This window comes from Rhagoletis pomonella, unplaced genomic scaffold, assembly GCF_013731165.1.
Source record: "Rhagoletis pomonella isolate Grant_MI unplaced genomic scaffold, Rhpom_1.0 Rhpom_scaffold_00008, whole genome shotgun sequence".
Lineage (NCBI taxonomy): Eukaryota > Metazoa > Arthropoda > Insecta > Diptera > Tephritidae > Rhagoletis > Rhagoletis pomonella.
The window spans coordinates 13,348,334-13,366,861 of record NW_023458562.1 but is presented as its reverse complement, the minus strand read 5'-3'; the positions used below and the strand labels follow the sequence as shown (position 1 = coordinate 13,366,861).

At 33.9% G+C, this 18,528-nt stretch overlaps 1 protein-coding gene across 6 annotated transcripts in view; it reads left to right on the top strand.

Moving 5' to 3' along the window:
* Positions 1-18,528, top strand: part of LOC118744217 — a 240,237-nt gene that overhangs the window by 148,651 nt on the left and 73,058 nt on the right. For all 6 annotated transcript variants that reach the window (XM_036477081.1, XM_036477079.1, XM_036477077.1 and 3 more), the window contains 2 exons: positions 1,248-1,502; positions 12,900-13,363. In XM_036477081.1, the coding sequence (XP_036332974.1) occupies positions 1,248-1,502; positions 12,900-13,363 (719 nt within the window). The remainder of the gene's footprint in view (positions 1-1,247; positions 1,503-12,899; positions 13,364-18,528) is intronic.

Here is an 18,528-nt window from a genome sequence, read left to right as displayed (position 1 = left end):
TAGAAGAAAATCACGCATGCTTAGCTAACCATCCATTCCAGGCCTTACAGAGGTGGTTTTTGTGAGAAGCTCTTTAATTTCAGAAATACACTCTGAGATTTACCATTACCTTCCCAGGAACGGACGCTATTAGAAAAAAGGGTTTTGGATGTTGGTCGGACTAGAATTTGAGCCTGGATCTGATCTCAAGTGAAATCATAGTCCACAATGACAAGGGGTTTGAAGCTTAAAATAACTTCTGTTGAGAGCTTATACTTCTTGAGAAATTTCAATTTTCAGTTGAAAATAGAATCGATATTTTATCCAAGGTGCTAAAAAACTGTTCCCTACACCATTTCATAAAATGAGAATATATAGGTCCCTATATTAGTATCGAAATACCTATAGGCAACGTTGCATAATTATAAATTAGCATAAATGCACCGTTGTATGTACATATATCTCCATGCATACTTAGTATAGTACATACATATCTACATGCATAGATGCCTCATGCAAGCTGTTCGTGGCGTGAGTTAAGACATATTTAAATGCAGAAGACAATCGTGTAGGAATGCATGTATTTATGCAGAAGGACAAAGAAATGACACTACAAGGCCACTAAAAAGGACATTCAAAACACACTTGAATATACATAAATATGTATGTACGTACAATTGTTCATGTTTGTTATACACATTTGCCTACGTTGTCATGTACGCATGCTTCGAGCTATTGTGACTAACATTCCATAGCGACCTTCGAATTGTGCTTATGCTGCAGCTATTAAGATCCGCTGTAGGTAAGGAAGAAAAAACTTAGTTCCCAGGCACTTAGTTGCTTACTTAACCAAGTATGAACTTGGTGAAATACATGTACAAAAGTAAAGGGTGTTTCGTAAGATTTCTTATATTAATAAAATGTACATGAAGGCATACATATACAGAGGTAAAGGGTGTATGTAAAGAGATGTCACTCTAATTAGAATGCTTGCTATATTGGTAAGTTATACGCTTGCATTTTAAATAATGAAACCTCAGAGTAAATTATTAAAAATTAATAGGCGATTTTTGTAAAGAAATTCCGACTTCTAACTAAGCTAGAAAACTAACACTACCTACTCTCACATCATGCTTTTTAATGTAACTTTTACCCCTTTAAAGAGGCCTTGAGCGCTGAAACTTATTCCAGCTGCACAACAAACAAGCCTCAGGCTGAGCAGAAATTGACTACTTTTTATTCATTGTCTTTTTCCTCTCTTCCCACAGAAAAACTCAACGTCCTTTACGAGCGTAACTGGTCAACGCTGGTGCACGAACAACTGCGACGTTTTGAAGACTCAATTGTGGCAGCGACACGTCATACCAACAACAGCAGCAGCGTCGGCATGTTTGGTAGTAGTACAACAGCGTTGCGGCGCTATGGCAGCGCATTTGATACGACAGCAGATGCGGCATTAATGCCCACACATTGGAGCTTCGGTGAGGCGTTGCTCTACTCAGTGACTGTGATAACGACAATCGGTAAGTGAACGGCTAAATTGTATACATTTATAGAAGTGGCGGAAACCGAATTGGGAGATTTTATAAATTTCAACAAAATTAACCGAAATTGAGTGAAAACTCTTAGTCGTGGTACACAACGGGTCTTAAACCCGTGACCTATGTGTGTCCCTGCCTAGCAGTGGCCACCACACCTATCTATCCACCACCTACCCATCTGTAGTTAGACGAAATAATTCTGAGTACGCTGATCCTGCAAGCTAGTACTAGGTTTATGGAAGAAGAAGTATACGGTACCCAATGCGATTTCTCCCATATTAAATTTCTTTTTTTGAACACTTTTGTGAATTCAAGTATTTGAACATGAGTTTGGAGAGAAATCAGTTTTAGAAAATATTTAAAGAAAGAACAGAACAGGAATTTTCCTACCCGAGAACCAATAGATGGTCTCTTCGTATGTAAGACATTTATCACGTATATTAAGCGGAAAAGGATACCTTCGATAGAATACGTAGAAGAATTTGAACCACCTCTATTGTAACACTCAATCGCTAGAAATTGATATAAGATTATACATATAGATTGATATAAGAAGACAATTTTTTTTATATGTTTTTACCTATTCTCTATCACTCACACCCCCCATGGCCGTGCGCCATTTCATTTTCTTCAAGGCAGAAAGAGCAAATGGGTTTGCCATGTGTGCCGATCACATTGAGGTATTTGTATCGCGATAATGAACCTATCAGCAACCCCACAAGTTGTCAGCAGTCTCATCTATTCAATATCTTCTAAAACTGGTATAACTGGCAGCGGACCATGAAAAGTCTTGTCTGAGCCTACACACTATTAGCGACGCTAATGCCGAGACACGTAAACTTAATTTTTGGTCGTAGATTATGGATTTGTACACCATTCTTCTATATCAGGGCAATTCCCAAGATATTTTCGTTTTAAGTGTGCATTGCAAATGAAAAGAAAAAATTCTTACTTGATCAGGGAAAATCTTTCTTCTCAAACACCATGTGCGAGTATGTACTACGAGTAGGGCTATGTACGATATGGCGTATGAGTAATATTATTTCCTGCTCCTATTTCAACAAAATATTATTTTACATTTTCATTCGACCGTTCATACTTGCTTATTTATCTATCGATTTTCATCGTTAGCTTTATTTTATAGCAAAAAAAACAGACTTTAATACAATTGAAACAAATTACAAAATTTTCTGTCTTTTTAATTTTTTCCTTGGTAATGTTTGAATTTCTTTTCATAAAAATGAAAATGTCTTTTGAAAATTTCCTGATCTGAATGCAAATACATAATCTACGACTCAAACTTAAGTTCATGTCGCCGTTTTTTTTGTGTCATTTCAAAACTTCAGATTTTTCGTTGTAACTCATTACCAAGTAAATACTTCCCAGGACCTGGCAGCCAAAATAAAACTAATTCATTCAGCCCTTTCATGAGTTTTATTTTCCTCGAACCGGTTCACTTTTCACGATAGGTTTTCATGTATTTACTATGGGTGGAATACCAATTTTCGGCTTAATTTTTATTTCTTTTTGTGGAAAAACTCTGGATAAGGCAGATTATGTGTTCTAAAATTATTAATCCACGACTTCTGTGTAGAATTAGTTCGAAAGGACTTAGAGTGCAAGCCAATGCCTTGAGTGCAGCTTGGAAGTCATAGCCTTGAGGGTTTCAAATACCTCGCTTTGGAATTCCGAGGAACACGCCTGAAAAAGTAAGTGGATGTTGGCCTCATTATTTCAATACAGGTTCCAGTTTCTCTACAAGAGGTAATTTCGGAGACATCAGTTAAAGTTTTATAATGTGTAAGCCCGCACCTTATACTCGAGTTTATTAACCGCTCAGCTCTTCATCAAACTCAATAGGCGCATACAAACCGTGACATTGGAAAAATTCGAACGCTTAGATCTCTGCCTATTTTGACTGAGAGTTTGTTCCATTACATCAAATACTATGATCACATCTAACGAGGAGAATGGCGAGACTATACTAATTTAATTTTCAACAATAATTTATTAAGACCTTCAAGGTGTTTTGTTCATCTAAAGCAGTGTTTGCATTATTCAACTTTGCGTTCAACAATTGCGTTCAACTCAACGCAGGGTTGCACGAAAAAAAAGTTGAATGGCTAAATGTTGGCTGGCGACCAACTTTGTTGAAAGCGATTAGTTGAAAGGCCATTCAACCAAAAGTTGAATGCAAAGTTGAACGATGCAAACACCTTTTTATGGCGAATATTTTGATATTTTTTCATATTTTGATATTTTTAGCCATTCTACTTTTTTTTCGTGCAACCCTGCGCTGAGTTGAACGCAAGGTTGAACAATGCAAACACACTTTAAGAGTTAATTTTGTGGGATTATACCTAAATAAGGCACAACACAAGAAGGTTTGAGTAACAACGCCTAAGGGTACGTTCACACAGAAAGCGGAGCCGAGCCGAGCGAAGCCGTTCCAAGCTGAATGAAGTTTTCAAATTTCTGTGGCTATATGAAAGTATTCATATAGCAAGCTTTTCCATAAGCGTTTTTGAGCTGAAAGCAAAGCAGTTTTTGATTTTGAATTTTTTGTTTAATTTTTCAGCTTCATGACGCTGCTGCAAACAAAATTGCAAAATATTCAAATAAAAACAAATTTTACAACTAATCTTTTGAATAAAATAGAGCAGATATTTTTGGCGCTTTTCATTGACGGTAAGTTTTGTGGTACCTTTGCAGCCGAGTCCATGCTCCGATTCGCTTCGTTCGGTGTGAACACCAGCAGTTTGGCTTTGTTCCGCCTTGCTTCGCTCGACGCGGCTCGACTTTCGGTGTGAACGCGTCCTAGAAGATATGTTGCAGAGAGATAGTCAGGAAAGCTGCTTAAAATGAAAAAGTCGCAACTCTTGCAACACTTGATAAAGTGGATTCCTTTCAAACTGTATCATCTTTAGGAAGCTATAGTGTAAATCTTTTGATGTCGTAGATATTTCTTTTTTATGTGAGAGGCTTTCATAATTTATATACGTAGGGTTTACTGATGACCTCTCACTCGCCTTTCCAATTGTAATCCTTCAACTTTGTTTCGTCCACCATTTTAAAAAATTGCTGCAATAAGTATGTATAACAAAAAAGTACCACTTACTTATACGGCAAAATAAATGTTTTTAAACGGTATATGGAAGTTGCAGCCGAGTAAAAATTTTAATGGATCCTCACTCAGTCACCCCATTGCATACCCACTAGCATATAAATGATGCATAATTGCTGGGTCCGTAAGTTTGTTACTGCAATCTTTTACCAATTTATTGACTCGCTAGCAAATCAAAGATCACAGATTAAATTGCTACATGCTGTAAGCATGCAAAAATAACAGCAAGTATGTAGGCAACCATGTGCACCTTCAGAAGTGTACAAAAAATGCAGCTGCCTCAGGTGCTATCATTCGCAAAACTGTGGGGAGCTTTCATTCGCAAATGTGCAAGAGAAAATATAAATACAAACTTGCGTGTGTATATATGTATGTATGCATACGTATTCACCAATATGCAGCTCAGGAGCACTTCTGTGTAACCACGGGGGCCCTTTTGTTTAAGCGCTGAGAAACTGGAATTTTTATGCGTAAACGCATTTTACTTGCTGTTGTCGTGTATAAAAATATGTACACCATTGTAAGCATACATATATGTATGTGTTTGCATGTACTGTTGCTGCAGCAAGCGCAGTGATCCAAGGTTATGCAAAGAAAGATGGTAGAATGATTTGCTAGGCATATACAGTGGTGTAAAAATAAATTGGGACACGACAATTTTTCAAATTTTGCCTACTTTTCTTTCGTTTACTTAAAATGTATTATTATTTTTTATAAAATTAAAGCTCATTGTCTAACAAAAATCATATCAAATGGGCTATAAAACTATATACTCAAAGAAATTCTAAAGAATCTGATAAAAAGTTTAAAATATAGATGCAATTTTGCAGAATTTTTATAGTTCTTGCTTAAAGTTTGACATAGGTATTTATATGGTTTTTGTAGACAATAAGCTATACTTTTATAAAAAAAACTAAATATTAAATGAACAAAAGAAAAACAGGAAAAATTTGTTAAAATGTCGTCTTCCTATTTTTTCTACTACTGTATTAGTACCAGTATTCATAAGGGAAGGTACAAAACATACAACTACATACATATATTTGTACATACATTAGACCGTACCAGAAAAAAAGTTATCTCAACATCCCTGAGTCTAACGCATTTTTGCAAGGCAGTTTAGATAAAAAAAACAAATTATTTTGTTTGGCCGAAAGTAGCGGTGCCATTTTAATATTTTGCGTCATATCTTCAGCATTTACAGCCGGGTCTTAAAGTAAGATATATCGATGTTCTGTCTCGAGGAGATAACTTTTTTGTTCGAACGTTCAGTGGCCTCAAGTTCTCCATACTAATACTCATCCTAGCGTACTAACCTAACGTCCGCACACTAAAGCTCACCAAAAACCCATTGAAGTTTTGCTAAAAATTGATTCATTAATGTACTGAAAATTTTAAGGGTGGCTCCTTGGGTATACGGCGAACCTTTTTTTGTTTGCTTGTAAGTTCATACACATTTAGTTGTTTATGATGCAGCTTCTATGCACTCGTCCTCCACTTCTGCAATGCCATAGCCACTAGCACTGACACTGACCAAATGGCAGCACTGCAGTAAAATTGAAGATAAACATTTATTTTTTTATTGTGTTTTCAGTCGACAAGCGCTGCCACACGCAGGCACACACGCATTGCACGTACACATTTATGTAGGTGTGTATGCGCGTTATACCTATCGCATATATGAAGGTAATGTATTCATCTGTGTTATGTATGTGATATTCAAATGTATTTATACAAACATGTGTAAGTATTCATGCGCTTTTGACCTCAGCATGCCAAGAGGAATCAAGTGAATATACATCCATGCATCAGCATCCAACGCAACAGCCTTCAACACATTCGCTCAAATTTATTTTCATGTTTGTTTTACACAGCTTTATATCGGCATCTCTCTCTACGTTTGCGTATAACTGTAATAGTATGTGGCTTCGAGCGTTGACGCTTCATAGGGAAAACTAGCGCAAGCATTCCATAGCATAGAGGTTGGGAAAATAAGGCCACCAGCCAAGCATCTCTGAGGTCGAGTTTAAACTTCAGGCATGAAGATTAATTCTTTTAAGATTGTAGAGAACTTTGTAACCTTGTAGAGTGTCTCATCAAATTGTTTCATTAGGATCAATTAGATCTGCTTTGGGCAAAATTACGTATACGCCACGGTTTTTATTTAACTTGGTCATCCCGCGCAAATCGCGCAAATTTCAAATCGATTTTAAACTGACTTCTCGACAAGTTAGAGACTTGAAATTTTCAGCATAGTTCCAATCACGATGACAATGCAATTTAAAATATAAATGAATTCCCAATATGGTCCAGGGGTCTTGATTCAAAAGCGGTCAAAAAATAGTAAGATTTATGGCTAACAGAGCGTAATTTGCCAAAGAACGTAAAACCACTATAAAATAATTAAAGCTGCCAGCGCTCCGCGGTGGTAGCTTAGCAAAGCTATTTGTGGCAAATTCTATATATTAACCTAGCCTAGATATGAACCTCGTTGTAGGCATCATATTAAGGAGATCCAAGTAAAAGACTCCAGATGTCGCCCCGCCAGAAGAAGTTAAATATTGCGCCTAAATATATGCCATGCTACAGCGGAAATAGACGACACGCCATTTCTTTAAATAAAAATAACTGCTGCTTTATGTACATATGTATGTTTATACAAAACGTAAGCAAACTACATTTTGCTTGCCAAGTCTTTTGTTCTCTTTCATTGCAAGTTGAATTATTTTAATATCTATTGCAAAATTTTGTACATAAAATAAAATAACACTTTTTAATATACAATATATACTAATTTACTTCGTTTTTAAAAAAGCTTGTCGGCGAATTCAGCGTACGTGCATAATTGGTTAGGTATGTATGTATATGTATGTACATATGCAGATATTTAAATGCCGGTTTGCTATTCGCGCGACAAGCTTTTTTAAAAACGAAGTAAATTAGTACAAATTGTTAGTAATTTTCATTAGAGCTTAAATAACTCCTTTCACTAAATGGCTTTTAGTAACTTTAACGAGACCTTAACATATTTTATTTTATTAATTTTAGTGCAGTTTTGACCAAAATTTTCTTGCTAAAAAATCTTTTGTTACACTACTTCATTTTATTCCTTTGATTGTGCAGGTTAAATAAAAGCTTGTTTTTAAAAAATATTTTTTTTACATTATTTTATTTAATACTCTTTTTTTTTTGAACTACCCACACAGTGTTTAAAATTTTTGAAGCAATTGTGTCCAATATGTAATATTAATTAACAAGGTAATTCTGACAACTGTCATTCAACTCACCATAGTCTCTTGAAAGATGAAAGTATTTCGCAAGACAATTGTCAATTCTCAATTCTGTCTGTCGAAAGACTAACTGAAAAATTTGCCAACGAGGAGATTTTGGCGTTATTCTGTTTGTGTTTTAGCAAACAGTTTTTCAAAATTAAATTAAAAAAAAATTCTTTTTAAAACGTTAAAAACTAGAAACTAAGTAAAAAAAAAAACAAGTTAATAAAATAAGTTTCTAAAAATTAACTGATATTCAAAAATATGTTTCCCCTTGAAACAATCAAATCTAAAGATCAAATTGAAAATTAAAGAATAGTAATAAAAAATAATACTAAAATAAGTTTCCACAAAATTTAACCAATTTAAAAAATATGTATCTTTCTTAAATGATTAAATTTTAAAATTAAAAAATATTTAATTCAAAAAATAAATTAATTAAATAAAAAAGCAAATAAGTTCCTTACAATTAAATGAAGTTTTAAATATTATTGTATCGTTTCTATATTTGTGTTTTAGCAATATATTTCTCAAAATTAAATAAAATAAAAAAATATATGTAAGTTCTTCTTTTTAAAAAGAAATTTAGAAATTAAAATAAAATTAAATTAACTAAGAAAGCATTAATAAAATAATTTTCTAAAAATTAAATGATATTAGAAAATATCTTTTTAAAGCAATTGTATCTTAAAATTAAATTAAAAGAGAATCAGTGAACTAAAAACAATATTTATCCTTTTTAAATAGTTAATAGGTAAAATTAAATTTGAAAAATAAATTACTAAATATAAGGGAAATGAAGTAGAAAATAAATAATTTTTTTTTTAAACAATATCTGAGTATTAAAAATGTAAAACAAATAAAATAATTCCTTTATAATTAAATGAAATTCCAAATAAAAATATCTTCTTAAAATAACATAATATAAAATTAAAATAAAAAGAGAAAAGTAAGTAAAAAATTAAAAAAGGAAGTTTCCTAAAGTTAAATGATATGTAAGAAAAATATATATTTTTTTTAAACAATAAAACCTAAAAAGTAAACGTGAAAAAGAAACCAAAAATAAAAAAATTTAAAACCCATTTTTAAAAAATTAATGAATTTAAAAAGAATTTTTATATTTTTATTTTTAAAGCAATAAAATCTAATAACAAAAAGAAAATTCATAAAAAAAAATTTATTAAATAAAAGATTAGGCAACTGTGTCAGTATCTGTGTGGTAAAACTTATAGAAATGTGTTCAGCCCCCATCGCGTTAAAGAATAACAAATACACTCACAAACTCCCACATTTGTACTCGTATTATCAGTTAGTAGGTTTAATAACCGACTTCAAAAAAAAAGAGTAGTTTATTAAGTCATCGAATTTTTTTATGAAATTATGTTACTGGATAACTTTGGACCAGGTGAACAATTTCGGATAATTTTATAAAAAGGTGGTACCTCAAGGGTTACTTTTACAGTAACTTGGTTTAGCTCCATTTATTGGAACATAGGTAAATTAATGTTACTTCTAAATTTGCTTAAAGATTAATATACCTCTTTATTTATAAATTTCCAATAAAGCTCTATCTCTTTTTACCCCGAAAAATCACATTAATTTAAGGTAGCGAAGATACCAGATTCTTTTACTTTTTTTAGCCTTTCTCTCCGAAAATATTTGAAGCTTTCATTATTGATCGATAAAATAATGTCTGCATAAAATTTCTTAAAAATTATATAATTTTACTCAGAATGTATACCGTTTTCCAGATCAGATAATTTTTAATAAGATATTTTAATTTTAAGTTTGCATTGCGAATGAAAAAAATTCAAGCTTTAACTTCTGAAATATTACTCATACGCTATGTATGTACCTACAATGATGAACGGGTACGGCCAAGTACGCTATGGCGTATGAGTAACATTATTATTTGCTCGTCGTTCATAAATATATTATTGCACATGTCCATTTGATCATTCACAATTTTATTTATGTATCGATTTTCATCGTTGGTAGCTTTAGATGGTACAAATGAAACAAATTAAAAAATATATGTTATTTTTCTCCTTGTTAAATTTTGATTCGATTCAAAGTTAAGTTTACGTGTTTCAGCGTTCTTTTTTTGTCATTTAAAAACTTGACATTTTTCCAACAGTGTAGTACGCTACACACCTTAAGGTCTACTAATCAATTAAGGTAACATATACACAATGTATAAACAATATTTCTGTTGAACTTCCCTCCAGCCTCTTACAACACAATTCACTTGTCCATGTAAATATAAAAAACTTACTTGAACATATAAATATATATGTATTTATTCGCATGTATACCCTTGTACCCATTTCTAGCCTGTGGGCATATTCAAGAATAGCTAAACTAGTTCGGACACGTCAGGCAAGCATTTTAATATAAGCCACAAACTATTACAACAACATGGCTTCTGCACTCAATATCCATCTAATCACACTCTTACTCTTTATGCTTAGGCTACAATCTCCGTACTGTTCCAACTAAGTATATACATATGCAAGTGTTTGGACTAAATAAGGTGGCTGGTATGTCCTTCCATTACACATCATCGAACGAAGTATGCGGTGTGTTGATACTTGCTATGGGTATGTTATTGCACCACAAAATGAAGTCGATGGTGCAACTAAGAGATTTGTCTGGTTGGCCACAATTTCCAAAACTGCTTCACTTACTTTGTCTACTTCCATTACTTCCTTTATTGATATTGTATATAACCCTGCTGCTAGTTCGTGCTGCAATAACTGGTCAATCCCTGCAGCGGATTTTGACTCCACCTCCCGTTTGTTTAACTTTGCGCCCATGCAAGCGTCTACTACTGCTCTGCTGTCCTTCTAAATTCTCGTTACCTCCGCCTTATTGGCTACTTTCTGCAATTTGATAGTCCAAATATAATTCGTGTTGCAAGAATGTAAATGTTTGCTGAATGTTGTTATTGCTGAGTGAAAGGAAGCGCTTAATTTTATTGTTTGCTTTAGCTGCATTTGCCGGAGGGCGATGGTAAGGAGAAAGTACTGGTGTATTTAAATAGAAAACAGAAAATATAAAAAATAAAATAAAATATAGAAGAAAAGGCTTTGAGATGTTCTCTAGTATATTTAGTATTTATAGGAGAGTGATCTTTGGAATTTAGAATTTCTATGGGGTTGTACCCTGTATAAAAATCATACGATCCACACCGTTCGTAGGATTAAAAAAAATTACGTGTCAAATGAAAGGAATTGGCCTTTAGATAAGCATTAATGATTTTTTAGTAGGGTTGCTATCTGTTCAATTATATTAAATACTAATAAAGGAAGGTATCAGTTCTGCAGAGTCATTCTATATGTGCAAAAATTAAATTTCTTTTTAGTAGGGTTGCCAAATGTATAAAACTTAAAAGACATTCAAAGTTCGCTGGATATCAAAATGAAATACCAAATCTAGGGGAATGACCTTCGCATGTACAAAAACTTATATTTTCGCTCGATTTTCGAAAACTCGAATCCCGAAAATTACTAAACGTATTTAGGGATATTATCTTTAGTACTTAGTACTTAGTTACTTAGTACTTTCTATAGGGTTGCCCTCTGTCTAAAAAAAATAATATTTTTATTTTTTTTGTAGGGTTGCCACTTTTTTAAGAATTACAAGGTCTTCACCGTTCGTTGGACTAAAAATGAGATATTAAGTGAAAGGATACGGCCTCCGGATGTGCAATAAGCTTCTATTTTTTTAGTGTGGTTGCCACCTTTTAAAAAGTACTACCCACCTAACACACAATATGTGAAGGCACTTTTTGTTAATGCCATCAGATTTGCACAGTTCATTCGCTTATGAAAAATGAGGCGTCCATTGAAAGAACTTGGTCTACAGATGTGCAACAAGGTTTTATTTTTTCAATAGAGTTGCCGCCTGTCTAAAAAATTATAAGATCCACACCATTCATTGCATTAAAAACATAAGATATCAAATGAGAAGGCTTGGCCATTAGGTGTGCAATAAGGCTTTATTTTTTTGAAGAGGATTGTCACTTCTTTTCTTCAAATGTGTATATGTATGTATGTACGTACTTATGTACACATTCGCGCATACGAGGCCGGCTGGTTGCTAAATAAAACTTAGTTGAAAACATTTATAGGGTTCCCCTAAAAGGAAAAAATTGCGAAGGAAAAATTTAAAATGTTAAAAAAAAAAAAAATTTCTAAATTAGATTTTTTATTTTTCAATTTAGAAAAGTTAGGTATCAAGTTTTATTGCTTATTAAATTTTAGCGTAACAAAGTACAAGCTTCAAGCGGCTAAAAATTCACGTTGCTTTTTTTATTTTTATTTTTATTAAAAACCAACGAAAACTTGCATTTTATTAAACTAAAATTTATTAGGCTATAAAACTGTATACCCAAAAATGGTTTTGTTTTAGTGAAAAATTTTTAATCCACATTTAAATTGTTTTCGTTTTAGGGAAATCTTATAATAATTATCAACTAGTTTTTCCGATGTGGCATTCATCAACATGAAAGGAAAAATCTGATTTCTTCAAAATTTTTTTTTTTTATTTTTTTTTCCGGTAGCTTAATATTACGAACAAATTCTCCTTAAATGGTTTCAACAAAAAAAGAAACACACAAATTGGTTAAGAGTTTGTACTTCGACAGAATTTTGTTATGAAAAAAAGAATTTCTTCCAACTGTGCAAAGCCAAAACAAATATTTACAAATTACACCAACCCGTTAGTCACGACTATTTCTCATTAAAAATGCAGTGCAAAAGCAGCCAAGCCTACTGAAATCACAAAATTATTCGGATTTGCTGTAAACGTCTTCTCAATATCTGTCGGCAGTATACTCGCTTGAAACTATTCAGCATTTTCTCCCAATACTTTTCTGTATAGAGCCACAAACGTAATTTCTGTCAAAAGTAGATAACCTCAGTTCCCTCCACAGATAATCTAACTAAATTTATAATCACTATTATTTCTTTTTTATTATAGGTCATGGCAGCTTAACACCACGTACGCCTGCCGGTAAAATCGCTACCATTTTATATGCCCTCATCGGTGTACCGCTCATGTTGATGTGCCTCTCCAGTTTGGGCGCGCTGCTGGCTGAGGCGCTGCAATGTACCTATGCGCGTATCTGCTGTCGACTGGCGACACATCAGCATCATAACCATAAACACAATCGCCATCATCATCATGATGACGACAATACTGAAAAGAAGAAGCATCCACCACAGGATGATCACTATCAACAACAAACACATCAGCTGCATGTGACAGGCGAAAAGAGCGGTCATTTGCTGGAGGCAGCTGCTGGCATTGTGGGTGGGCCTAGCAGCGGTGGTGGTGGTGGTGGTGCTAGTAAATATGCAAGGCGTTGTAGTGCGGACAGCTTGGATGATGGAGTGTTGCTGAAGCGAGGGCGCGCCGACTGTCAGCAAGGGAAGGGACGTGAGGTGAGTGAGAAAGTATTTTGGAAAAATATTTGATTTTTATACGTGTAAAAATTGAATGGAGTAAGTTTAAGCCTTATAAACAAGCAAACATACTATCGCCAGAAAAATGTGGGAAAACAGGATATTTTTAATAAAAGTTATCAAAAAATAAAAGAATTGCAAGCGAAAACTAAGACACTTGGCACTCTTTGCTTCTCTATCCGGTCTTTGGAAGGCAGAACACTCAACACATGAAACCTCGCTTGGTATATAAATTAATATCTGGTTAATGGTTGATTTATCAGCACTAGTGTCACAATCTTTCATATAATATATTCGTTAAGACCTTGCATATATTGTTACGAAATCTCACCAGCACCTTACGGCCATTTTGAATATATTAGCCTCTTTTTTACCTTTTTTTTGCAATTCTAACTTCGTCATGATCCGGTAAAGTAACATAGGTACATTCCGGCATCATCTATTTAGGAATCCAAGTCATCACACCCACCTTAGATTCCGACGCTTGTTCCATACAATTGATTGGAGAGGTGTCTCCTCGATAAATTAGGTGGCCATGGATTTTCGTAGGTTGCGTACTTACAGAAATTCGGCCGATTTGCACTATCCAGCATTTCAAACTTCACACACTCACGTGCCAAGGCGCATCTTTCCTTCCATCATATAAGCAACTTCGGCTTAGATGCCCGGTTGTGCTCATAAACTTTCCTTTCTGTGGCAGCGTGCTACTCTTCGTCATAACCCTTTTTTTTTAGATTGCTTGCTGAGGACAAGAGTGGGGTGGTCAAGCCGGGAAATCGATGACCCTCCATTGCGATTTCAGCTTTTTGATGTCGCTGCACAGACGTGCGCGACCGCTGTCAGAAAAGACTTTTTCTTATTTAGATGTACATACATATGTAATATGTAGCTCGGACCAAGAGGTAGTACGCACCTCCAACCACTCAGCCACAGCGGCTGAGGCTTTAAAACTGCACATATCAAGTTTTTTTTGAAAATTAAAACAAATAATAATTATTATTATTTTGGTGAGCATAGTTTATTTAAAAAAAAATAACATCTACAATCGATTAAGAATTGGAAGCTCTACGCTATTTTGAACCCTACTTTTTCATTTGAGACCACTGTGAGCTTATACGAGCGAATTCCTTCCAGGCAAAGCCAAGCTTTCAAATTAATGCAGCGTTTTGGAGCTGAAAGCAAAGAATTTTTTTTAGATGTTAAACTCTCTTTTTTGAGAATAATTAAATAACAAGTAATTTGTTATGAAAAAATAACCATTTCAATGCTCATATAAAAATTCAGGATCCAACGATCTGAACTGAACCAATTTAGTTTGGGCCATCCTTGAGGTACCATCTTTCCGATAAAATGAGATATTCTCGAAAAAGGTTTACATGGCCCAATTTTATGCCGTAACATTCAAACAGAAATATTCCGGCGAATCCATATATAGCCCCTCCTCTTTTTGAAGTCGGTTAAAAATGTGTTTTTAGAGAAAGCAATTTAAGCAAATTGAATAGATATTTTTTATCCGATTTTCATTGAAGGTATGTAAGTTTTATCATAGCTTTTCAACAGATTACACGCAAAAACTCCGCTCCGCTCTGCTTCGCTCAGTTTGAACACCAACATAATTGCTTTGCTCTGCCTTGCTTCGCTCGGCACCGCTCGCCTTTCGGTGTCGACGCACTCTAAGAACTAATAGAATAAATCTTTAGGTCTTTCTCTTCCGTCGGAGCATTGGCTTAAATTACCCATATACGATATATGTATGTAGAAGTATGTCGTCTTGAAGTAGATTGGCGGCTGTACTTGCCGATGTAGCTCCACTGACGCTGAGTTTGCTTTGCTTTACTTGGAATTTATGGTAGATATTGCAGCGTTTAATAGTCCCCTTACCATCTCTAATCTATAGAATATAACGAATTGCCGCCTTTGATCTCACAAGGATATCAACCAGCCATGCAAAGATAACTTCCGCATTAAGGGACCGGCCATTCTAAATAAAATTCTTCAAATCGTAGTCTTTAAAAAAATTTAAGGGGTCGTTTTCTAATCTAGGCTTGATGAACATTTTCATTGGATGGGTTTCTTACGAGCGGGTCTGACATTTTGCATGTAACCATATCTTGGAACGTTTTGACTGAAAACGCGTTTTTATATTCTGTCGTATATTTATGTGCATAGGTGAATACATATATTTATGTATGCAATGACCTTTAATGAAAAATTAATAAACTGACTCGTAAACAAAATATCGGCAATGATAATACTTCGCTTTCTTTACAGCGCTTTCCATCGTTACTTATACTCGTATATATGTATATTAGGGCGGGTCGAAAACACTATTAAAATAAGAGTGAGAATATAAATTTTTCAAATTGTTACAACGACTTACGTAGATCAAATCCGGAACTTATATCCTATCATAAAATCACAGAAAAAATAAATTGGACAAATTAAAAGTAAGAAACATCAATACTTTAAGCAATTAATCTTTATTTCCTACCTAATTTTATTATCTATTAAAATATTGAAGTTACTTACTTTTATTTTGTCCAATTATTATTATTTTTTAATTTTATGATAGGAAATAAGTTCCAGATTTGATCTACACAAGTCTTTAAAATTTGGACAAGGTGTACATATTACAATGTTATTTTCAATTCTTCAAGCTCATTCCGCAGGCTGAAGATATTGTCGCAGAGAGCCAGGATTTCTTTTGAAGAATAAGGAATTAAAATACCACCTGTTAAGACGTGTATAATTTTCGTATCAAACATTTTGTGTTTTCGACCCACCCTAATGTATATGCATTATCTCCACACATATAGAACGAAATTCATTAAATTTTTCCTACTCCTACATCTATCGGTATTTTATATACGCTACTAATTTTTCTCGTCTTGTTTTTATTTTGTCACCCACTTTCCCAAACCGATTTCACAGTTTCCCATCAACTTCCTAAACTGTATAGAATCGAATGAATCCATTGAGACCCATTTACATCGACTTAGCAATAATATGGATATGTATATACATATGTACTTGTTTAGTCACACCCTCGCCTATTTTGAATAGAACAAATTTATGCTTATGCACACAAACATACTTACGTTCATACTTAGATATATCGTACACCGTCTTCAAAAGAGTCACAACTCAAAATTGTACGTTTGTCAGAAAATGCGAAAAGCGTGGCACATGCTAATCATGTGGGCAAGGGCGACCTTGCCTTTGGTTTTTTAAACAAATTATAGAAAAAATTTGCTCCAGCTTTTGCTGATAGGTAAATAAAAGTTCCAAAAATGCCAAATTTTGAGTTGTGACTCTTTTGAAGATGGTATGCGATATAGTGTTTTTCGCATCCATACATACACATTTTTTTTACCAAATTCTAATCCACCTAACTCCACATATATTTTTACTGCCGCCTTTCCGCTCGCTTATTATATTTTCATCATTTTGTCTTCGTCCTTTTTTATTACGCTTCCATGTCTCGCCGTTCCTCTGCCAATTTTGTTTGCCATTAATGTAACATTATTGCCGGCACACTCTTGTTTTTATTTGTATTTATTCTTTTGTTCCTTTATGTGCAGATTTTTTTTTTTTGTTTTGTTATGGTTTGATTTTTTTCCTACTGATCCATTATTTATTCATTATCCCTTTCTGCTGATTTACTCGTGTTAATAAATATTTTATTAATTTTGTTTACCGTTTTGCCGCTTGGGCGGATACTCCTGCGGCTATCAACGTAAAAATGAGTTTTATGTGGCGAATGCTGGTTGGAAATTTTCCTATTTTTCTTTTCTTTTTTTGCCGACCTAAGTTGAAGTGAGATAATTGTATGGCTAAAATTTTTTCTTCGCTCATATATATGTTCAGTGGGCTTTGAGGCTTGATTAATCGAAAGTAAATTAAGACAATAATGCTTAAATCTATTCTCCTTACATTATTTTGCAGCAAATTTTACTGTTTCTGCTCAAAGTGAAAGAACTACCAGAGTGATTTCGCTGAAATGAAGAAAAGAATAAATAGGCGCAATAAATTTTATAAGAAATTCTACTTATATGCCAAAATTGTCCTTTGATCAGTTTCTTGATCTTTGATAAGTAGAGAAGGCCTTTCTCTTCCACTGCTAATAATAGCGGCTTCGGCATCTTGAAAACTTTATATTTCAAGCCTTTATTATGTTATGACTTGAAACTTCAAGCATAGCTCGGAGCCCGATGACAATACATATAACATCAAAGAGAAATTAATCGGCTATGTGACGTAGATGTCGAGATATTTGAAACCGTATTTATGATCCGAAAGGGTTCATGTTTAGAATTTATATTACTTACATGAAAGAGAATATCTCCACGAAAAATTGTTCCAGATAGGTGGTGCATAGTCCCATTTGTTTTATATTTAGAGCGTGTGTATACAAATGTATATATTACTTTAATGGAAAGAAATAATTCCACAAAAAATTTAGCCGTTGGGTGGTGCGGGGTCGGTTAAATTTGGTATTAAAGGGTCACTGCGTTAGCCGATGTGCGTCAGCTGTCAGGGAGATGCGAAATGCTCGCTTTATTTTCTTGCTGTCCACATAAATACCACTTCTCGTACTCAGTGTAAACACATTTCTACTGATCAACTTCCACAACAAACCATTGCTCAGTGGTTAGTCGATTTTTCTTTCACGCTACATGCTCGTAAATCTTCGCTTCAAGTGTCCAAAATGGGAAACGAAATTCCACAAAATTTTCGAATACCATCCACATTTAATTCTAAAAAGTTTCCAGTAAATTAGCAACACACATTTTTAATTCGCGATCTTAGAATATTTTAACAAAATCCACATATGTTCCACATGATTTTGTGGTACTGTGTTACTGACATATTTTTGTAAATTAAGTAAAATTAAATTAAATTAATTATAATGTGCTCTTAACAATTTCCCCCACAATTGCGGTGTCTGTAGAGTTGGGCACTTTAGTTATTTTGAGTGAACCTTTCAGCTGTACTTCGTTCACCTTACTGAACTAGGTCTTTAATCCATATAGTTCAATTGATAAATACATTTATATATCGACACTTTTATGGATGATCAACCTATCTCGGCAACCAGTTCAAAAATGCCCTATCTCAACAAATTTTTTAAGTATAATTTCAGT